This window comes from Chroicocephalus ridibundus, chromosome 6 (genome assembly GCF_963924245.1).
Source record: "Chroicocephalus ridibundus chromosome 6, bChrRid1.1, whole genome shotgun sequence".
NCBI classification, from domain to species: domain Eukaryota; kingdom Metazoa; phylum Chordata; class Aves; order Charadriiformes; family Laridae; genus Chroicocephalus; species Chroicocephalus ridibundus.
The window spans coordinates 9,071,450-9,094,635 of record NC_086289.1 but is presented as its reverse complement, the minus strand read 5'-3'; the positions used below and the strand labels follow the sequence as shown (position 1 = coordinate 9,094,635).

At 36.7% G+C, this 23,186-nt stretch overlaps 1 protein-coding gene across 6 annotated transcripts in view; it reads left to right on the top strand.

Moving 5' to 3' along the window:
* The window catches only part of ATRNL1 (attractin like 1), a 527,881-nt gene that overhangs the window by 118,480 nt on the left and 386,215 nt on the right, over positions 1 to 23,186 (top strand). For all 6 annotated transcript variants that reach the window (XM_063338744.1, XM_063338742.1, XM_063338741.1 and 3 more), the window contains exons 14-18: positions 1,181 to 1,313; positions 2,627 to 2,808; positions 15,618 to 15,831; positions 17,919 to 18,107; positions 22,411 to 22,629. In XM_063338744.1, coding sequence (XP_063194814.1) covers positions 1,181 to 1,313; positions 2,627 to 2,808; positions 15,618 to 15,831; positions 17,919 to 18,107; positions 22,411 to 22,629 — 937 coding nt within the window. The remainder of the gene's footprint in view (positions 1 to 1,180; positions 1,314 to 2,626; positions 2,809 to 15,617; positions 15,832 to 17,918; positions 18,108 to 22,410; positions 22,630 to 23,186) is intronic.

Sequence of the window (23,186 nt, the reverse complement as noted above, 5' to 3'; positions counted from 1 at the left end):
GTTACTTTATGGCATTGCCTTTGGCTCTGTTTCATACTGTGGTGTAGATGCCTTCTCCTAGAACTGCTTCTCTAGTTCTTTTTTGCTTCATAGTAGCCTATGAAGGCCAGAAGGCCATAGAAGCCTATAGACCAGAAAAATAGTGAGTACCTTTTATAATAAGCTCACTGATGGATACCTGATCCAATAAAGGAAACAAAAAAATCCCTAAACAGCACTGTTCTCCGCAGGAATGAAGCTGGTCCTATGTGAGATTGAAAATTCATTGTAACAATTGCATTATTTCAGGATTTAAAGTAAAAAAAATTAAATAAAATGAGGCTGGTTGTTTTCCCTCCTGGCTGCAGTAGATTGATGCCCTGCTGTAGGTGGATCATCATCATCATTCTATTACTAAAATCTGTGTAACTTATTGTCATACTGCCCCTTTAGATGTGCTTTATTGTACTCCAGGAGTCTATTAGAAAGAAAAGCAACCAAAATTGTCGTGTAAACCATTCATTTGCTATCTAAGTGCAATCCGTTTCTGCTACTATGCATAAATTAATCTTTTGTTGTTAAAGACGAAAGTTGCTAGGGTTAGCCAAGATGAGCTCCCGAGGTCCCTTCCAACCTCAACCATTCTGTGGTTCTGTGACAAATCTTTCTTGTGTTTTTTTGACTGCTGGTCAATAGCTCCTATTTTTGTTTCATTTAATCCAGATAAAACAAAATAGAGCATATTCTTGCACCTTCAGTCAGTGATAAGTAATTATTTTACACCTGTATCTTATGCAATTTTTAATATTCTGTTTGATTATTTTGCTTGCTTTAACCTGCATAGGATGAAATAATATAGTGAGAGCATATCCCTTACCTATCTAAGACATAGAGATGTAGTTTCATTGTTTAAGCTCTTTCTGGGCTCTGTAGAGGGAAGGGACATCTTCAAAGTACTGTTTGGTCCACTCAAAAGTTAGTTGTGTAGGACAAGTGGGGTGGTTTGTGCTCTAGAGATGCTTTTCATACTCTCTGCGACTGATAAGGGAATCTAAACAAAGAGCTCAAATTCAGCCTACCTTTTACGTGGCTGTGATTTCCTGGGAGGGATCCACCTGCTGTGTATTTCAGTTTTGACTTCTGGTTTGTTAATATTTTGACATACGTTTGAGATGCTGGTTTGTCTGCTTTGTTTTTATAGTCGGTTAAAAACTACACCAAATGCCATGTGAGGAACGAACAGATCTGCAATAAACTGACCAGCTGCAAAAGCTGCTCGCTACACCTGAACTGCCAGTGGGACCAGCGGCAGCAGGAGTGCCAGGCACTACCTGGTAAGGGCTGTGGGGCGGCAACGCTGCTTTTAATGGTTGATTTCAGAACTGAGTAAATCTCCTCTGTTGTTGCCAAAGAATATTTGTTCGGTGAGAAGACCTGGATTTGGTTTACTTGTGCTGCCTCTCCCTGCCTGGCTGTGCCTGTACAGGTGCACACAGATGTAATTACATCACTGATTGGCTTATCGATGCTACCTTTAATCATGTTAGGAGGGATAATAATATTGTGAAGGCATAATGGCATGCACCTCTGCACAAGCTAGTGACGGGTTCTTGCCTGTGGGGATCACTGAGTGCAGAGCTGAATTGCCATACTGAGTCCTTTACTGTTACATATTCACTGACACTGTTACTTTTGCTAGCTGGGGTTTTATCTTTATAAATTATACTTCAATTATACTTCAATTTTCCTGTGCAGATAGGGCCTAAGATCTAGTTTCTTGATTGTCTAATGTTGGTGAGACTATGAAAGCAGTGAATATTGAAATGCTAATATAGAATATTCTCAGAAGGTGACTGTTAATGTTCTGAAATAGTATTTATTCCTTAATTCCTATTCATAACTACATATATGCAGTTAGATATCAGAACCTTTTCCATTTGATCTTTATGTCCAGATGAAGTTAATGAACACAGTTGTTTTTTTTTCACAGAGATTATTAATTAAATAACTTTAATCAATTTATTCTGTGCAGCTTAAAACTGCATTTGTGTAATCTTTGTAAAGATTAGCTATAATAGTTGCTCTGAATTAATTATCTTTTGATAGTTATCTGAATCTGAGTAATGCTGAAATATGTCAAGGAGGAAATACCTGAATTTCCTGTCATTCTGATCGCATTTATATGAATCTATGTATCTATATTTAGGCAAATATAAAGGCAAAGATAGGATGATAAATAGGATAAATATGCGATCTCTTGATTCTAGAGAGATTCTAGATTTGAAATTTACATAACATTTAGGTAAAGTGATCAGTAAAGCACTATTAATTACACACCTAATCTAATCTTTAATGTTTAGTTGTGCTCAAATATGAATACAGAGAAGAAATAGTGTCACAACAATATTGTTACATTGAAACTTAGCATATATCTTAAATATTTTTAAGTTGTTAAAAGTTTCTTTTCATAAAAATACGCTATTCGATATGGTACAACTTGGTGTTGTAGAATTTACGTGATGTGAAAAGGGAAATTGAGTGTGGGATGTATTTTGAATTATGATCTCAGGAAGATAAAATTCAGATTTCCCTTAGGCTTTTTATAAGTTTTTTCAAATCAGCTTTAATTGTATGCTTTTTACACTAGCTCACCTGTGTGGGGAAGGATGGAGTCATATTGGAGATGCCTGCCTCCGCATAAATTCCAGTCGTGAAAGCTATGACAATGCCAAACTGTATTGCTACAATTTAAGTGGGAATCTTGCATCATTAACAACCTCAAAAGAAGTGGAATTTGTTCTGGATGAAATACAGAAGTATACACTTCAGGTAACTTGAGTAACTGTAATTGATGCTTATGTGAATTAAATTTGCTTTGAGAAATCTATTTTGGGGATTTCTCCAAAGAGAGGAGAGTTTATGCCTTCAAAGAAATGTAGCGTGGTGCTAAAGGCTGATATAAGTGAGGTGTAGGATATTAAGAAAATCTCATATTTAAAGCTAATGACACAGCAGTTCCCAAATGTTTCTCCTTACTGGATTTAACTGTTGCAGGTTACTGTTTACTTACAAGACGTGACTCAAGAGAATGTCTGGAACACTGAGCTAGGAAATCCCAGCCCTTTCCAATACACTGTGACAGCAGGAATCAAAACAAGAAAAAATTATTTTCACTATAACAGCGAAAAAAAATCCTGACTTTCACATCAGTATCCATAAAACTGCTTGCAGGATTGCTTTTTGGGTGGTGAATAGTTTGGCTAATCCATCAGGAAACTATAATGACTACTGATGTGACATGACATTTCTTTCTGTTCTAAATCGCTCATTTTAGAAGGGAACTGACTGTGCTTACACTACACACAGTTTTAGGTGTCGAAAAGCCCTCACGGAAATGGAGCGCTTTCTTTGAGTGTTCACATTGTAGCTATTTAGGGATTTCTTCAACTCCTGCATGAAAGCATTACTTTTAATTGCCCTACCATTATTCTTTCTGTATGTTAAATGCATTTTCTCCCTTTGGCAGTAGCCAGAAAGGAGATGTGTGGACCTCACTATTAACAGTTAAATAGTAGATCTAAAAAAGAAAATTTGGTTAAACTCACCTGCCTGAAAAGACCACTGTCATTAGTGTGCAGATCAAAAATCTCTAGAAGGTAGTGGCAAGAACTGTCTTCAGGAAATTGTAACTTAATATTTTTATCGTAATTGAAGTAGATGGTGATACCACATTTAGACCAACTATTAAAAAAAATACAACAGATGTAGCAAAGTTTCCTCTGATAACCTGAAGAAAATGTTTTCTATTTTTAAATCTGGTTATAATATTGAAATAGTAATGGCAGTTTGTGGCTGAGAGTGACATATCCATGCAGGATTTTTCCATCTGGCAGCTGCCTCTGAAGTGATTGAAGATGTTATTTGTTGTGACTGCAATGTCTAGTGAGCAGATAGGAGTGGAACTGGTTTGAATAAAACTTTTTAAAGCCTTTGGGAGTCCCAGATAATTGTCATTTGAATGTTCTCCCAGCTCCATTACAGACTTCTCTGTTTATTTAATGTTACTTATTATTCTGTGGAATGTACATCTACGAGTATATACGTATATATATACACACACATACATGTATTATGCATATGTGAATGTGTACACATACGTACAGATGTACACACGCGTACATATTCCTGTGCATGTCAGCCTATACATATTTATATATAAAATGGACATATAATTTCTGTTACAAGTAGATATGTATTAGCTGGACGTCTATGGATAAAGAAAATACTTTGGAGGGAGAATGTACACAAAATAACTTGCTTCATATGACAACTTCTGTAATCAATAGTTCTTGTCCCTTATGTAAGAATTTGTGGTGCATCATAGGGGATTTTTTTCCCTATTTCTCATACTAATGCCTTAAATCAATAGGAGACAGAATATATCTGCTTTCCCTGTCTGGGCCTTAGCTGCCTCAGAATTGTCTTGTTGTTATGTGCTTTGTTGAAGGACACTGGGGGGCGCTTCCTAAACGGGTACTTTATAGGTAGTTTAAAATACAGAAGCTTTTTCATGAAGTGCCTAGGTGTATTGGGGAGTCTAGTGTCAGCGCTGAATTACATCAGCTGGTCAGGGAATTGTTTTGATAATTCAAGGTTCTGGTTTATTTTAACTTTTCAAGCCCAACACTTTCAGATGTTCAGATTGCAACATCTCTTCACACTCCTGGAAATGCAGTCAGTATCAGAATACGAACTGAAGTTCAGACAGCTTAAAAGAGAGCAATCATGGAGAAAACCGCAATATCCATGAAAAACTCTCAGCCTCTGGTAACCTCACTCCATGTGAAGGGCACGTGTTTGCATGCGCCTTCATTGGACAATCAGTTGAGGACAGGGAGGTACTAAAGACGCATACTCCTGTTCTCTGGAAAACCCTGGCTCCCTAGATAACTGGGGTGTGGGATGAAGGGTCACAGAGAAGCTGTACCAGTGGAAATTCTAGTTGTACTAACGTGTGGAGATTCCCTGCACAGCAGCACTGGAATGAGCCAGGAGCTAATTAGCTTTCTGTGATAACGGTGGGGGAAGGAGAGGGCTGAAAACTCTCACAGGCCTCTGGCAAACAGAGGAAGCTGCCATCAGAATATTCTTTAGGAATATGATCCATATTAATTTGTCAACTGTGGGAAAAGAGAAGGGAAGTTGGAGATTAATTACCTGTCCATGGGTGGTCAGACTCAGTTTTTAGCAGTTAAATATTCAAATGCTTATTGATGTTTTTAGACTGATGGAAAGCCTACGCACATCGTTGGTGCACGTACGTGAAATTATATGTATGCTCAAAAGATGTCAGACCCCACAGGGTACACTCAGACAGGATTCTTCGCAGAAAAAGATTCCGTTATGAGCAGATCAGTCCATATTAGCAAAGAACACTTTTAAAAGTGTGTATTTTGGTTTATAGAACATGCAGCACTTCTTTTTTTGTATAAACCCCCAAATTTTTAAGTAGCTTAGGATTTTACAGTTACAGGAAAATGAAAGATAATTATGAATAATAATTAAAGTTTATATCAAGCTAGCATGTGATTTGCAAAGTTATGTTGCAGATGAATTGAGGTGCATACAAAGAAAACAGTTAGGGATTGCCTTTGTTACACTAAATCTGTGTGTAAGGGTTTAGGGACGTATACTGTGAATCAAAATATTCTATATTATCCTTTTTACTGTTCCATTTCGAGAAGGTGATGCCAACACAGGTTATGTACTTAATTTTTTGGGGCATTTTTCCCAATAAAGGTAGGACCTGCACAGAGCAAAAAAAATTTTGAGAAATAGCTTTTTTTAGTGTTTGAAAGCTAGATTTTTCTTACATTTCAGAGCTTAGAAGTTCAACAAGGTGACATCCTGCTGAGCATATATTTATTTACATGAAGTATGTCCTGAGCCAATGTGGTGATATAAATTTGAGATACCTCACACATAGTTTAGACAAATGTATGTACATGGGTTAAAAAATCATTTAGTTATCAGAATCTCTAATGAAATGGTACCATGACTTATCCTGGTGTTTTCAGTGGCATTTAGGAAAAAAAAAAGTTTTTTCATTTGTATCTGTCTGTCCAGTGACATTTATTCTGTGTGAGACTGCCTAAATGTCTTATCAGGTGTGACAGAGGCTCTCTGAAACTTCTTGATTTTCTTTGGTCTGCCTCTTCCTCTCAAACTGCAATCATAATGATTTAAGGAGTGAGATTTCATTTTAGATGGCTTGTTTTTGTGACAGGTGGTGGTGTGGAGTTCACAAATGTAGTCAGAGCAACTGTAAGGTGAACACTGTGCCTTTAATCTGTGTTATCTATGGTGGAGTTTGACTCATGTAGTTAATATCAAAGGCTTTAAAATCTTTTGCCTATGTGAAACAAGAGCTTTCAGGATTAGTGAATGTGTCTGAGCAACACTTGGAAATAAGAATATGGATCTGTTTGTTTTTTCTTCTTTATTTGATATACTCAGAAAAGAAAAACAACTTTGGTAACTCTTGTGTATTTTAAAAACTGTTAAAACAGTGTCAGAAAGTACTATGGCCTAGAAGGACTTAATAATTATTTATTGTTCATAGAAACAATGTGGGACTTTGTAGATTGTTTTGTAGTCGACAAAGTCCTTGTTCTGGGACAAATTGAGGACAATTTCTTCATCATGTTTAGAATAATAAGGAACATTGATCCTTTGGAAAGATTCAGAGGGAGGAGGCTGCCATTGTCTCCAAACCTCACCGTGTATCAATACTTTCTATTAATTTCAACAACAAATTGGAAACCAATGCACTGCCTCCTTTTAAAGGATAAGGATAAGGTGCGTTTGGTACTAAAGAAGGGGACAAAATAAAGATCGTTGTAGTATGATGTCAAAACTGTTGAATTTGCAGATGTGTTCTAAAACTATCACCAATAATTTAAAGTCTAATTGGTATTTTTCATTGAAAATAAATGAAATTCTTTAAGAGAATGCCAAAGTAAACACAATGGATAGACTCCAGATTGCTCTACTAAAGCAAAACAACACTTGATTTTTTTTTTATATGCTGTTTTATTGACCTAGTAAGCAAAATATTATGAAAGGGGAGATTCAACTTTTTCTGCAAAGTAGATTAAACAGCAATATGAGGTTAATTAATTGTTCCTGCTAATATTCAAATGTTGCATACTCATTTAAAAGTGCAATTAGTTCTCTTGGGGGTTTGCTTACAACTGTGGGATTTAACTAAAAAGAATAATTTTCTTGTTAGCATGCAGTAAATTTTGAGAAGATTTAGTTTTGGTTTAGTAAGCATAAACAAAGATGAGAACAGTTTTAAACAATGCCTTTCATTATATAAACTGTTTGCAACTTTTCCTTTAACTCACTGTTCTCAGGGCTAAGCATCCTCATAAATTACACTTCAGTGTACGTTGCAGTTAATTAGTGAGCTTTGCAAGGCAATGTTATTCCTTGTTAGCTCAAAGTATTCTCAGAGGGCTGTATGTTCTTGTGGTTTTATCATATGTTTGGTTTTAGTGAAGCTGACCTTTTTTTTCTTTTTTTCCTGAATTAGTCTCTTTACTGCGTTTTCTAGCAGTCCCACTTTACTATTGTGGTTTTGGAAGTCTAATAAATTATTTCAGCACTTTATGTCCATACTGGAATTGCTACATTGACTGCCCATTTGTTCACCTCTAGTTTAAGTGTCTTCCTAGTTTCAGGAAGTGGGGAGCTCAACTCACTTTGGATGCCTGAGAAGATAACCTGAATTTCCAAAAAAATTGTCCCCTATAAAGAAGAAAACTCAAATGTATCTAAACCAAAGTCCCGCTGGTACACTAGCTTGTAGATGGAAGCCGGGGAAGTTGTAGTCTTTTCGGTTTGCCAGATTTTACTTTTTTTTTTTTTTAACCAATGCCACAACAGCAAAATTTGAAAAGAGTAGGAGAAATAAGTGTTCTTTTGCATAACTTTTCTAGTAATTACATCTAGATTTCATCATTTGTGTCTGAGACATTTAAAAACCGTGCAGGTTCCTTCCACTGCTTACAATGTGTCATTCTCTGGGTAAATATTTACGAAATGTGAAATGTGCAGGTATCTAGCATAGTTAGAATCCACGCATAGTTAAATACAAAACAAGCAATGAGCTAGTAAATAGAACAGATGGTTTCTCTTAGTATAGCTCTTATTTTCAGTAAGCAGTTTTTTTGTTCATAATGGTGCAGCAAAAAGGCAAACTAACGGCAAGCCCTTCTCAAAACTGTAAATGTTGTGGAAATGTGAACACTAAGGGGCGACTGTATTTTCAAAGTTTCATTATATGTTTCTTCCTAGGGCAACTATTTTCCTAGAAATCAAGGAGTTCAAATGATTCTTGAAAAGTTTGTTGAAGTTTGGTAATAACATATGGTGGTGCACGCATTTGAAAGTGAGTCAGAAGTGTATCGTACCCTTCCAAGACAATATAAGATCCAAAATGAAAGGAATTTAAATAAAGGTGGGGATAAATTTCTGAAAGAGATATATAATTGCTTAGCAATTTGCATAATTAAGAAACAGAGGAGGATTTTTAGCCTCAGTAGTAACTGGCTATTCAGTATAGGTAGACTGGCTCACTTCACTCATCTGCAAATTTTTCAGCCCTCATTAAATTAGTGCTGAAGCAGCAGCAGTGCCTGAAAAATGTGTCATGACTATAAATGATCACATTCACTGTAGATCTCAAAGCAACTTAGTATGACATAAATTTTCTGAGTAAACTGGATTTAGTATGAAGTATCAGCTCTCTAGTTAAGGTTACACAATTTTCCTTTCTAACATAGTTCCGTAATTGCTACTTAAAAGAAAATTGAAATTGACTGGTTTAGAATAAAGAGAAGCGCATGCTTTTGAAGTTGTTAGTGATCAGTATTTAGTAAACTTCTGTAATGGTTAAAACTTGCCTTGCATTCAATTAAATAGGACTGTAGATGTAAGCACAGAATGACATTCTATTGGTATGCATCATATGATTGCAATTTTGCTCTTCTGTCAGATGAAAATAATGCCCTGTCCAGCAATTTGTCTCAGAATTTAATAATTCCTAAATCTTTCCTAGCTTAACATAAAGGTTGATTTTTCACTTAAAAGCGTTTTTGGCAACTTTTTATCAGTGTTATAAAAGATTGTTCTATAAAAACAGATAAAGCGTGACTAGCTGCACTTCAAGCACAAGTATATGGCTTCTAAGGTGGGCCGTGAGTTCTAAAAACTGGCCTAGAAGGAAATAAATGAGAGGAGAAACATAGTCTAGAGAATGGTTCTAAATTTTAAATCGTGTAGTGGGATAAGGCTATAGAATAGTTCTCAAGATGTATTTGATTGCATTCTCCAGTGCAACGTTAGTAGGGCCCATAACAAGCTTTCCCAAGATGGATTTGGCCACCTGCTGTGCATTGGATTGCATTGTTTCACTGTAAAATTCTGCTTTGAACACTTCTGGGTATTTTCCTCTCTCCTGTTATTTATTTATTTTTTTAACTGATAACTTACCTAGAATGCTATAGAGTAAGCTTGGTTGTTGTTGATGTTGTTTTAAAATGAATTGTACATAATGTATAATGGCAGTTTTCAGAAATATACTCTAAAGCCTGATTTTATTTTTTTTTAAATTCTCCACTAAAACACTTGGAAGTATACGTAATTTTTCAGAATATGGTGAGTGATAATATTCCAGAAAAAAATTGTCTCAATTTGAAAAGCTGGAATATAAGCAGTGGTATTCTATAATAATGCTTACACAAATTCTGGTCTATACATGTAGAATAAAAATAGAAAAATAGTAGACTGGAGTTTGTATTTTCTCCTATGAGCCACTGTTTCCTCCCTATCCTTTCTTCTTTCCACACGAAAGAACATTTATTAAGTTCATAAAACTTTGCCATTTCACTTAGAAATCTTTAATGTAACTGAAATAATTCCTAAATCCTATAAAGAATAATCTGTATTACTTGGTCAAAAAGCTATCATTTGTTTTGGTGACTTTTTGTGGATGTATCATGATGTAGACGAAATGCAGCTTTTAGCTCTTAACGATTTTAAATGGGAACAAAAATGTTCAACAGTGATGTCCAAAGCAATGATGAATCGTTATTTTAAAAAATAATGGTATTTAAAAATTAAAAAATTTTAGAGGCATAAATAGAAGATCATTCCCTAGATACAGTTGAGAGTCTTGATTAAGAGATTCAAAGTTGAGATTATGATTCAAAGCAAATGGTTTCTCTCTTGTCTATGCAAACCAGAAGCTTTTCTATTACTTATTAATGGCAGTGGTAGTAGGTAGTAAGACTCAAGTATTAGGGAAGTGAAGACATCAAATAAAGAACTATTTTGACAGCTAATGTATAAAGATAGGAAGTGCTGTTATTTAACTACTAAATTTTTCCAACTGTTAAGAAATTTTCTTTTGCATGGTTAAAAAGATATTTTATTAAAACAAACATGACAATTAACTTCTTCTAGCTAGAAAATAATTTCAATTGAAATAATTTTAGGTTTTATAATGGCAACAGAGAAGTAGTAGAAGAGTAGGGGTGCCAGTCTTATTGTTCCATATTCATGGAAGAGTGGTAGAGCTGAATATTAATAGAACGTGTGTAATGCATTTTCCTTGTGGCCTTTTTGTATGCACTGTATCACTGAAAATTCACTGGTTTGTCTTCATATGGTTGCACATACGTGTATGTAAAATCTGAAGGGACGTCCCTTCTACACTGCCTCTCTGTGAGACTGAAATCTTCGTGAACAGCAATGTCTGCTTCCACCTTGCATGCCTGCTAGTCCTTTGTTAAGAGGTGTGAGGGCTGAACGACCACAAATGTCTACCAAGTTTCTAGGAATTAGCAGTTGTAAAATGGAGCTGTACCATTTGTTTGACTTCTAAATGAGCGAAGGTAGATACGGCACCAAGTTGGGCTAGATTATCCATTCTTTTCTTGAAAGCTAGACCATTTCAGAGCATACTTTGCATTAAAGAATTCTTACAGATTCTCTAGAGACAGCAAGTGCTCCCTTTTCTTTTCTATTTTGGTGCAATGAAGGAGGAAGGTAGCTCTAATAAAATCTTTAGCTTCTAGCAAAAGATAGCAGCCTTGCTAAAATCAAACCATGGATTCTGCTGGGTTTAGACAGTGAAGGTCTCTAGATGACCTTGCTGCCTCCTTACCATTGCAACACACGATGACTGTGCATTTGGCATTAACGGAAAAATCCAGTAATGGTAGGAGCCACGTGCTTTTGGAGTTCCCATTCATCTCTGTCCCCACTGAACTGGCAACTACAGCAAGTCTGGACTATAAAGCACCCAGGAAAATTGTGACACATGTTAGATACTATAGTAGTCAGCTTGAAGAACTGAGATAGGCACAGTCAAGTAACTTAGAAAAAGTTTCAGTACATTTCCACTCACCTGTTGTCTGGCTCCCTAGTAGGAAGTGGAGCAGCAGGACAGACCTGGTGTGGTGAGACAAAGATGTCTTGAATAAGAATGTTTTCCTGTACTAGGTCATGTCATTGTTTACTGAAAGTTTTTGCATTGTACATGTTCACATGTGTATGCATTCTTGTGTCTTGGAGCTTTTCCTCTATCCTCAAATAGAAAAGGAACTGATTCTGATTGAGTTGCAGGTTCCTCTGACTGTGACTCTCAACAAACTTAGTAAATGCTAAATACAGAGAGGATAGGATGGGTTTCTTGGTTGTGGTTTTTGGACATCTTGAAAGTATGTCATCAAGGCCTTGAGGAAGAAAGAACAAGTCTTTATAACTCTGAGGAGTAACTTTCTTCCCACTTACGTGTTGAACAAAGATCATCTGACCTTCTAATAAAGAAGCTGGTATTCTGGAGAAGAAAAAATTTAGACATATCTGGGGCTGATTTCACATCAGCAAGTATTTTTCAGAAGTGAAGAATTTATTTGTACGGTATTTTTCAGCCACCTGGTTTGATAACAATATTTTTTAAGAGGCCTGGAAACTAGAATCTTACACCACTGAGTTCTTGGGTACAAAGAACAGGCAGTCTGGTTTCCTTCCTGTCTGTTCCTCTTCAGAAGCATCTTTGGCAAGATATTAAAAGCAAAGGAGTTGGATTTCTACATTCATTTTGCATTAAATGAAAAAAACGTAGAGTTCAAGGGAAGGTTGTTTAACTCTCATTATTTCTTAAGCCTGAAGAAGAAGCTGCATTGGCATTCTCATCTGATGCCTTTGAAGTCCCTCAGTTGCTTCAAGTACTTTGAGACTCCCAGCTATTATGACTGAACTTTTCATCAGTTTGAGAGATGAGAGATAAGGACTAGATTTCTGCTTTTTTTGGTGAAGAAATTAGTTTGATAGTCACAGGGTACTGGTGGCTGCAGGTGTCACGGGTGAAACTTCCCGAATTCTTTATTCGCTATTTGTTTTTTTCCTGATGGCTTTTGTGCGGTGCAGCAGTGGTCTTTGCTGGTAAGCCTTGTGATATCAACGCACAATCTCCGTTGTTGCCAGCAGACTTCAGCTGTAGTCCACCACATCATGCAATTAATGCCACATAACTGAATATTTGCTTTAAGCATGTCCTTGGAGCGTTTTGGTGGCCTACTTCTCAGCTACTTACCATGTTTTAATCAGACATTAAAAAAATGTTTTGGATAATCTGTTTTTGGCATCCTAACAACGTGCCCAGAGCAGCATAAGTGAGCCTGCAAGGCGGTAGCTTCGATGGGGTGCATTTGATAGCATGCTAATCGGTGTTCGGGTCTGTGTTTTGATGTGTTATGCTACCAAAGAGCCGAAAATGGTCCATATGGATTTTGAGATATGTGACATGATGACTATGAGTTCTCCAGGTATTACAGCTACTAAGAATGAAGATGACTATGTTATATGTTGCTTTTGCTTGAAGTCTTTCATTTCAGGGGTGCTGCTTTTATCTCCAAAGGCTGCTCTGGCTTTCATGATCCTCCCTGGGACTTTGTCATCATTAAAGGGGTTCTGAGATACTCTGCTACTCAAATAGAAGAATTTCTCTCCAAATGCCACTGCTGCACTGTCATTTTTCATTATTGGCCTGACACGCTTTTCACCATAGCTGTAATAGGATCTCTGTTTTCTATATACTGATGCTGAGGCCAAATTATTTGGCAGAGCAATCGAAACAGTCAGTATGTTGAAGGTTCTCTTGTCTAGAATTCCTCAGCCCCAAAGTAGGCATTTAGGATTGTTTTAGGTCTGTGTTTGTCAGCAATTTATCTTGCCTAAGTCCCTGACACTTTTTATACGTGCCTGTTGTACACACTTAGCATTCTACAGAGAGATGTCTAGAGACGTGCATAAATATCTAAGGTTTTCTGATGCATGTGGGCCGCGTACATACAGAATCATAGAATCATTTAGGTTGGAAAAGACCTTTAAGATCATCAAGTCCAACCGTTAACCTAACACTGCCAAGTCCACCACTAAACCATGTCCCTAAGCTCCACATCTACATGTCTTTTAAATGCTTCCAGGGATGGTGACTCAACCACTTCCCTGGGCAGCCTGTTCCAGTGCTTGACAACCCTTATGGTGAAGAAATTTTTCTGAATATCTAATCTAAACCTCCCCTGGCACAACTTTTGAGACTGTTTCCTCTTGTCCTATTGCTTGTTACTTGGGAGAAGAGACCGAACCCCACCACTCTACATCCTCCTTTCATGTAGTTGTAGAGAGCAATAAGGTCTCCCCTGAAGCTTCTTTTCTCCTGACTAAACAACCGCAGTTCCCTCAGCTGCTCCTCATAAGACCCTTCACCAGCTTTGTTGCCCTTCTCTGGACATGCTCCACCACCTTAATGTCTTTCTTGTAGTGAGGGTCCCAAAACTGAACACAGTACTCGAGGTGCGGCCTCACCAGTGCTGAGTACAGGGGGATGATCACTTCCCTAGACCTGCTGGCCACACTATTTCTGATAGAAGCCAGGATGCCATTAGCCACATTGGCCTCCAACTTCTGTCGGTTCATATTCGTCCAGTTGTTGACCAAGACCCCCAGGTCCTTTTTGCCACGAGGCAGCTGTCCAACCACCCTTACCCAAGCCTGTAGCATTGTATGCGGTTGTTGTGACATGGGGGTCTTCATTCTGCTCCCTGTCTTCCAGGTGGCTGGGTACCTGGGAGACAACTGGTCTTACATTAAAGACTGAGGCAAAGAAGGCATTAAGTGCCTCAGCCTTTTCCACATTCTTTGTCACTGTCTTTCACCTGCATCCAATAAAGGATGGAGATTCTCCCTAGCCCTCCTTTTGTTGTTAATGTATTTATGGAAGCATTTTTTTTATTGTCTTTTACAGCAGTAGCCAGATTAAGTTCTAAATGGGCCTTGGTCCTTCTAATTTTCTCCCTGCATAACTTTACGACCTCCTTGTAGTCCCCTTGAGGTGCCTGCCCCTACTTCCAAAGGTCATAAACTCTCCTTTTTTCCTGAGTTCCAGTCAAAGCTCTCTGTTCAGCCTGGCCAGTCTTCTTCCCCACCGCTCATCTTCTGGCACATGGGGACAGCCTGCTCCTGTGCCTTTAGGATTTCCTTCTTGAAGAATGTCCAGCCTTCCTGGACTCCTTTGCCCTTCAGGACTGCCTCCCAAGGGACTCTGTCAACCAGGCTCCTAAACAGGACAAAGTCTGCCCTCCAGAAGTCCAAGGGAGCAGTTCTGATGACCTTCCCCCCTCCTTACTTCTCCAAGAACTGAAAACTCTTATCATTTTGTGATCGCTATGCCCAAGACAGCCTCCAACCGTTCACATCACCCACAAGTCCTTTTCTCTTCACAAACAACAACTCCAGTGGGTCACCTTCCATTGTTGGCTCCTTCACCAGCTGTGTCAGGAAGTATACAGCAATCTAGGCAACTGAATAACAAACAAGACAACAGATGTATTATTTACCACTTTCCAGATGCCAAAGTTCCACTTTTATTGCTTACATCATGTTCTTTCTAGTATCCAGAATGTGGGAGCTCTCTCAGACACCTGGAAGGTTGGTCACCTGGGGTAGCAATGAAGTTATGAAGTAAATACAGAAGTAAGAAGCAAGAGTGGGTGGTGGCATTTTGGCTGGGTCTTCTCATTGCTTTTTAAGACTCTGCTAGAGTGCATCACTGCTTATGGAATGGAACATTTTGTAGTTGTTTGATTTCTGTGAATTGTATTTTATTATCCACATAGGCCTCACAATTAGTAATCAGTATAGTAGCCAGTGGAAAAACCCCTCACAATTTCATTAAAACCATTTGGCCTGTTTTTTGACTCTGTGTCAAATAATGCTAATCAGGATTGACTTTGAACAGAACAAACACAGATTTTTAGTAGAACAGAAACATATGATGGGTGGAGTTTTGTTGCTTTTTTTGGGGTGGGGTTCGGCAAGGTGGAACAAGCAAGATAAAAACTATCTGGACAATGACTGGTGAGATGATAAAGTCAGAGAAGAACACAGTGAATTCTCTCAAAATATGAAGTTGTTGCTGTTGAGCTATTCTTTGAACTATTTTAATGAAAAATAAAAAAAGCATTTAACTAATTATGTCACATTTGTTTCATTCTGATTCATAGAAAATTTCACCTTGGGTAGGTTTACGCAAGATCAACATCTCCTACTGGGGATGGGATGACATGTCTCCTTTTACAAACACAACTCTGCAGTGGCTTCCTGGAGAGCCGAATGACTCTGGCTTCTGTGCATATCTAGAAAGAGCAGAGGTGGCAGGTCTGAAAGCGAATCCATGCACTGCAATGGCAGATGGTCTTGTGTGTGAAAAACCTGTTGGTAAGCAACCTCTTATACTCAGTTACTCTTACTGTCATGATTAGCAACCTGTTTGGGGTTTTGTTTGGCTAAGAGGGATAGTTTGACAATTTCGATTAAATAATTAAAAAAATTACTTTATTATTTTTTAAAAAATATGGAGCTTTAATCTAGAAAACAAATAGTATTCCTATTCCAGCAAATATTTATTTATGAATTAGTTGACGTGGCTTAGTTTGCATTATAGCAGAAGTCTTATAAATTGCCTCTAAATCAGAAGGAGTCAGTGACAATGGTGATTGTAGCATGGAAATGTCTGTGGAGGTGTTCAACAAAGCTGTTGTTTTCTTTCTGAAACATCACTGAACGTTTTTATGGTCTAAAAGACTGACAAAAGCAAAATTCTTGTCTCCATCTTTTAGGTTGGTTTGTATACACCGATTATTGTGGCAAATAGCCACTTGACAGTTCAAATTAGCATTTTCATGTTCCGATTGTCCTATGTTTCTCTTCATGGCTGTGAGGTTGAGCACTGAGCACATGAAGTTCTTTAAATTTCCCCTTCAGATTTATTTTTTGCATTGTCTGTGCAAAACTGGCAAGTAGCTGCATTGGTGGTGTGTTGGGAACGCTGCCTGTCAATCAGATGGTTTTGCTGTGAAATTGTCAGACTTGTTAACTTGTGTAACCACAGTGAGATCTTACCGATCCTTTATTTTCTTCTAAGCAATTCCAAATAGTAATGTAATTGTAAAGTATATATTGTACTCTCGTTGCTGCTGTCATTTATATTTCCTAAAAATGTCTTCTTTCACAGTGTTCTTAATTTTGAGTCAATAGTTAATTATTTACCAGATGTTTCTCAGGATATTAAAAGATACAGTCACAATGGAAGAGACATCTCAAAATGTAAAGGATACACTCGGTGGAACACAAATGACTTTATTAAAATGCAGTATTTTACAATTAGATCAACATTATATGCATCTGTTACTGGTGTCTTGTTTTAGGTTTGTTTTGTTTTTGATCTTGAGGTGCTTCAAAGACTATAGCTGTCAAAGTTCCTCAGCCTTATGAGAATACTTTTATAGTTCAGCTGATTTTTCTTAGGTTTTTTTTTGGCATTTTTTATTAATTGCAAACCACAGCTTGAATACGTACATAGTTGGTAAAATCGAGGACCAGCCATGGTTGAGTGATTTGGTGTACTATATTAGCAGATGAAGAATGGCTTGAGAACTAAGCTTGTATTGGATATGGGTCAATAATATATAAAACCATGGCAATACACAGGAGGGCTCAATCCTGATGTTTCACAAGGCGCTTCTGTATGGAAAATATTGTGCTATCTATACTTTTGTGTTCCTGCCTAGGAATTACTATACTCTCTTTCTTGTGCACTTTACAGTTTTATTTGAAATCAAAGCAAAAATCAGGAGTTAGGGTATACGAGTTCTTTTTGTGTGTTACAACTTTTCGAGATGACATACACCTCTAACCTAGTCAAAATGTGGACTCTATTAGAGCAAAACAAAAAATCCCAAAACCCAACCACCACCACCACCAACAAAAAAACCCTAACAACCAAGCAAATCTGTTTTGCATTGAACAATGTTTCTTTTGTTACTTTCCCTGGATTCTAATGTCTTTCTGTAAGGCAAAATTTTCGGGGATTAGTCATAAGTAGAATATTTGTTGCTTATACGTTGTTAAACTAATGAAAACAATAGACCCAGAACTCTCCTGTACTTGCTGTAGACGTTTGAGACTTATTTTATGTCATGTATGTGCAGGTAACTAAGCTGACATTACCGGGCAATGAATATTAAATTTACTGTTTTGCTATACAGATAAAATAGCTGTGAAAATTTTTAAATGGACTCTTTTAGAGCTCTAGTGTGACTCATGCAGAGTATTACTTAGTAATTTTTATAAACTATTATTGTATTTATATACTGCAGTGTAAGTTTGGATGAAGTTATTTATAGATAATTAAGGAAGCAACCACTTTCAGTTTAACCAGGATTTTTTTTAATGGAATATACAATTAAAGAAAAAGGAGATTGCACTTGTGTTCAAAATTACAAATGTTTGTGTCTCTTTTCCAGTTAGTCCCAACCAGAATGCCAGACCCTGCAAAAAGCCATGCTCCCTGCGAACAACATGTTCTAACTGCACGAGTAACGGGATGGAATGTATGTGGTGCAGCAGTACAAAACGATGCGTTGACTCAAACGCCTATATAATCTCCTTCCCATACGGACAGTGTCTAGAATGGCAAACTGCCACATGCTCCCGTGAGTATCTTAATGAACGTTCATCCTATTAAACATACCATTGTGTATTTTTCCACTCATAGAGCATCTGTATGAATAGGACACAGCACGTCCACTAAAGATAAAAATAATTTCTGAGGAATCACCTTAGATAGCCACTAATGAGGGCAGTTAGTACTGTGTATGTATTTTCTACTTACAGGAAAAAATATTGGTAATTCTTTCACAGTGAAGCGTATTGAGTCTGTTAGAACAGATACTAAAAAGTGTTTATTATTTTCAGATAAAGTACCATGGTTATGGATGTGACCAGTATTAGTGTGTCAAATAATGGTCATGAGGTGGAACAAAACACTGTTAAAATTAGAGAAATAATAGGCAGACCTTAGACTTACACCACATCTAGTTATTAAAAAAAAGATACGCTGAATTCAGAGTTTGCAAGAATCTGATTTGTTTTGCCAGTGGATTCAAATCACATTTTTGTAGCGTCCCCTTTGGAAGCACATTTCATCAGAAATTGATGCAATATCTCTCTTGGAGAATACGAAACCTACTCAATGTACCTCTCAGTGTACCGTTCAGCTAAAGGTACTTCTTCCCAAGTCTGTAGTGACTGGGCCTTGTTAAATTCAGCACCGTGCAGTTCCAGTTTATATTGGTGCCATAATTCATGTGGATGCTGGAGCGAACTGCCTGATGTCTTACGTTATTGTCTCAGTCGTGGTTTATTTAGAAAAATTCCTCAGTTGCTATCCTACAGAAGCCTGGATCTTAGTAATTTTACTGTCCTGCAAGTTTTGATTACAATACTACTTGTAAGGACTCCAATACAATGGAACCCAAACTTAATATATAGGACTTCTGAAGTGTACTGTTGAACTCTCATTATTGCTATTCTCTCTGAGAGTGTTTTTCTAGCAACTTGTGACTTCCTTTCCCTTTCCTTAAGAGTCTTTGGATATCAGCATCTCTGGAACATTTTATTTCTGGAGATGTTGTGGCAGGATTGATGATGTTGTCCAACAAGAAGCAACTTGCATTAAGGTCATAATTAGATCATGATTCCATTTAATAGATTATGGATGCAAATACAAAAAGTAGTTACTTGCTAAGCCTTGGGAAAATATTAAGTAAAATAAGGTCCCACCATATCTATAATAGGGGACTGTTGATACATTCTAATTTTAAGAGATTAGAATCTTACATCCTCTAAACCCAGCAATCAGCCCATGTTTGGTTTAAGAACAAAGCGATAATAAGAACACTTAATCTCTTGTCCCATAGATTTGGAATAATAATACTGTAATTATGTCAATGTTTCTCTCTCGTAACAGTTCACTAAACTTTTTTTCACTCCTTTTAGAAATCAGTTTTGCAACTTATAAAATATTGATAGTGAGTTGTGGCAGAAGATAAATAGATTGAAAATTTGGAGATAAAATAGACAGAAAGCCACATGAATGATGCTTAGCTTTTTAAAATAGCATATATTATTTCAGCCTGAACTTTTAATTCAGTTTTTGTGTTTGGGTAGTATTTGCACATCATGCAGATTTGATTTGTTTGCGGAACACAAAAAATTGTTTTTAACTTAATTTGTCATTTTTGTCAGGTCTGTAGAAGTTTATATTAAATAAGGCAAACGGGATTTGCTATATACCAGTTCATCATTATTTAAAGGCAATTTTGTGTGAAAATGTATTTTCTATTCAACAAATTAAAGGAAAACAAGATTCCATGTCCGTAAGCAGTTTTTTTCAGAGTTTAAAGCATTAGATATTTTGCATTTAAACAAGAAAATGAGTGTCCAAATGAAACATGGTTCAGACATTGTTTCATTCTAAATGACTTGAAAATTTTATTTGGTAGATATATCATTATTGCTGCTGAGGTAATGAAGTATTAAGTGGATTCCCTTATCAAGGGGTAGTGTTTCTACTTACTTGAAAAATGGACTGTAACTGTACCCTAAAAAAAAATTTTAAAAATCCTCTTTTAAAAATTTTTCTTTTTTACTCTGAATGACTGATTTCTGAGTTTTTTAATGTTTTGCTCTGAATGAATAAAAAAAACCCTCAGAACTTCACACAAGCATGTATAATTTATAAAAAAAACCCAACCCAAACCAAAAAAACAAACAACCAACTGAGAATTTCTCATTTATTTTCACAACTGGGAATTAAAATGAAGAATGCTGTTTTATTGGAGACATCTTGTCATTTTAATACCTGCTTGCCAAAAAGTTGCATTCCACTCTTCCTCACATCTTCCATCCATTATGACTTTGGATTGAATAGCTGACAGTTGAACAATCTTGGACGACCTCTAGAATTTAAAAGGGAAAAAAAAAAAAATCTGTGTGAATACTCCCTTCTTCCATAAACAATCACTTCTCAGTTAGCTCTCTTCAGTTTTGCAGCTGAATGCCACTACAGAGACTATCTGAGGATTTTCCCTTTTGGTTCTCTTTTATCTTCCATGAAGATAGTGCTGCTGATATGTCAGAGCTGTTTTCGCCCAGCTTTATAAATAGCAACATGAGAATTGTTCGGATCTTCTACACTGCATCTCTGAAAGGGCAAACCAGCCAGTACAGAATGGTGGTCTTTATTTTTCTGCTGATCTTCTAATGTATTCAAAAACCAAAATTTGTATCATTCAGCTTCAGATCTGATGAGGTCTGGCTTTAAACTGTTTTGTGTCACATGATTGATATTGATTTCCAAGAACAGTTGAACTCCTCCTCCCCCCCCCCCTTTTCTATGTTTGGGAAACTTGAAACATTTCCTCCTATTTGGATTCTTCCACGTCTAATGATACAAGAGCTCATGCTCCAGCTTTCTGTACTGTTAAAGTCCTTTTGAAATCTCATTCAGATTCTTAACTGCCAGTTTTCTTGATATCTGCATGTATCTTTATACGACTGGAGTGTTTTTTTCTCTGACAACTTTCCTTAATTTTAAACAATTTTAATAGTTGCTGTGGTCACAGTAGCTACCTTTCTTCTGCTCTTGGTTTATTTAATTAGAAATGCAATTGTTCTGCTTAGTATAGCCTTTATAACATGGATTCAAGTCTTGCCTTTATGGAGTAGAGTGGTCCAGGTAGCTGTGAACATGAGTATTGGATACAGTGTCCTCGCTGCAGCTGAGCCAAATTGAGAAGTTGCACTCATGTAGAAGCCATTTGAGTGTCCCAAAAAAACCTCTTTAAAATACTTTCTTTTTAAAAAGAAACTTAGTCTATTTCTGGCTTCCTGGTAGAATCTTCCCAAAGTTCACGTGTGCTTTTAAATTTATTTTTTAAGTGTCTACAGAGTTGATGTGAGAAGAGACAGGGACCCCTAGTGATCAACGTTCAAATGATTCTGATGTTAATTTAGTTCAGTGTTACAGCATTAATTAAAAAAAATTAAGATGTAGCAGAAAAATCTCAAAGAAATGGTGAACTCTAGTGGTGTTTCTGAAGATACTAAATTGTTAAATTTTTATTAATAAGAAATGCCAGTAAATTCAGAATATGATGGTTTTTTGATTCTAAACAGATTTCGTAACATATGAGGAAGACCGTTTCTATGAGAAATTAAATTATTTAAATAAAATTTTAGTATACAAATTAAAAAATGAAACCTGATTTACTCTAACAGACAAGACTCTTAAAGTGTAGTTCAATTAAATGAGATTGCATTATGAGTTATATCTTAAGAATTCTTTCTTTGGAAAGATGTGTTGTGCTTGTTTCAAAAGTTCTGTCTAAAAAGACTGAGTCATGTTTGTAGATGAATACCCGTGTGCGATCCTGGGATACTTTGTACCCAAATAAAGTTTAGGTTTGAGTTTGAATTATGACAATTCTTAGATTATTATTATCACTCTTATTTGGATTATTGGCCTTGTCTTGAATTCTAGAGTTTTTGTTGGAAGTACCGTTTACATCAGTAGAATTAGTAATGTATGCATCCCATAGCATATATTAATAAGTACAGAAGATATATTTTATCATGGAATTTAATGAAGATGCATAGTATTATTGTTCTGCTTCATTATCTTTGTTTATTTGAAATCTTTGTTGTTGCATTGTCGTGTAAGAAACACCTGCTGTGTATTTTGTGATCTGTGAAGTACAACATTTAAAGAAAATGGAGATAATCTTACTAGTGTTACTGAAATTTTTTAATTTGCACAAGCAAAGAGAAATGCAAAACTGTATCTTCATCAGCTATTGTAAAAGCCTAGCCCTTATTTACAAAAAACCCCACCCAAAACCCCAACCCCAACACAAAAAAAACCCTTACATTAATATTGTATTCCATGAAATAAAGCTCAAAACTGCTCTGGACTGAGGACCTGTGGACAGTGTTTGGAACAGCCCGGGTGTGGATGGTGTAACGATCCCAGTAACACTGGAAAAGGACAATGTTTGGAAGGATCATCAAGAGGCCCAATGAAGCCTGCTGGTGTGCACTCTAATGAAATGGTGCTTGACACTACGCTTTGTCCAAAAGAGAAAAATTATGAGTGGTCTTTTATACAGTGTCCAGGTAAGGTCTGCTTCCATCCTTATATGTGAAATAAGAGCTGTTTCTCTGTTTAAGCATGCCAAATTAACATAATTATTTTGAGTAATACAAATAACATTTGCACAAGAAATTTTTTTTCTAAAATATTTCCTAAATGTATAGTTAATCTCTGTCTACTGAACACAAATGTAGTCACTGTCATACAAGTTCACACGGGAAATGTAATGCCAATAGTTTAACCGAAATCACTATTTACTTGTTAATGAGTTTTCACCCATCCTATCCATCTACTTTTTCAAATCCAACTATATGGATTTGCTTCGGCTTTTGCTTTCTTCTGGCTTCTGTAGCCATCAAAGAGCAGCACAGTTGAGGAGACACTATCCATAGGCAGGTGCCGATGGCCAGGAACAGGAACTTCCCGTGTCCCCGCTCTTCATGCCAAAGTCTGGCAGGCCGTGAGAATGGGGGGCTGCCAAATACCCGAGCTGTGCCTCCAGGCTACCTTTTAGACATTTTGAGTAAATGGAATGTACGCTTTTGCAAGCTTAAAGAGCATCTCTGCAGTCTAAATTTAA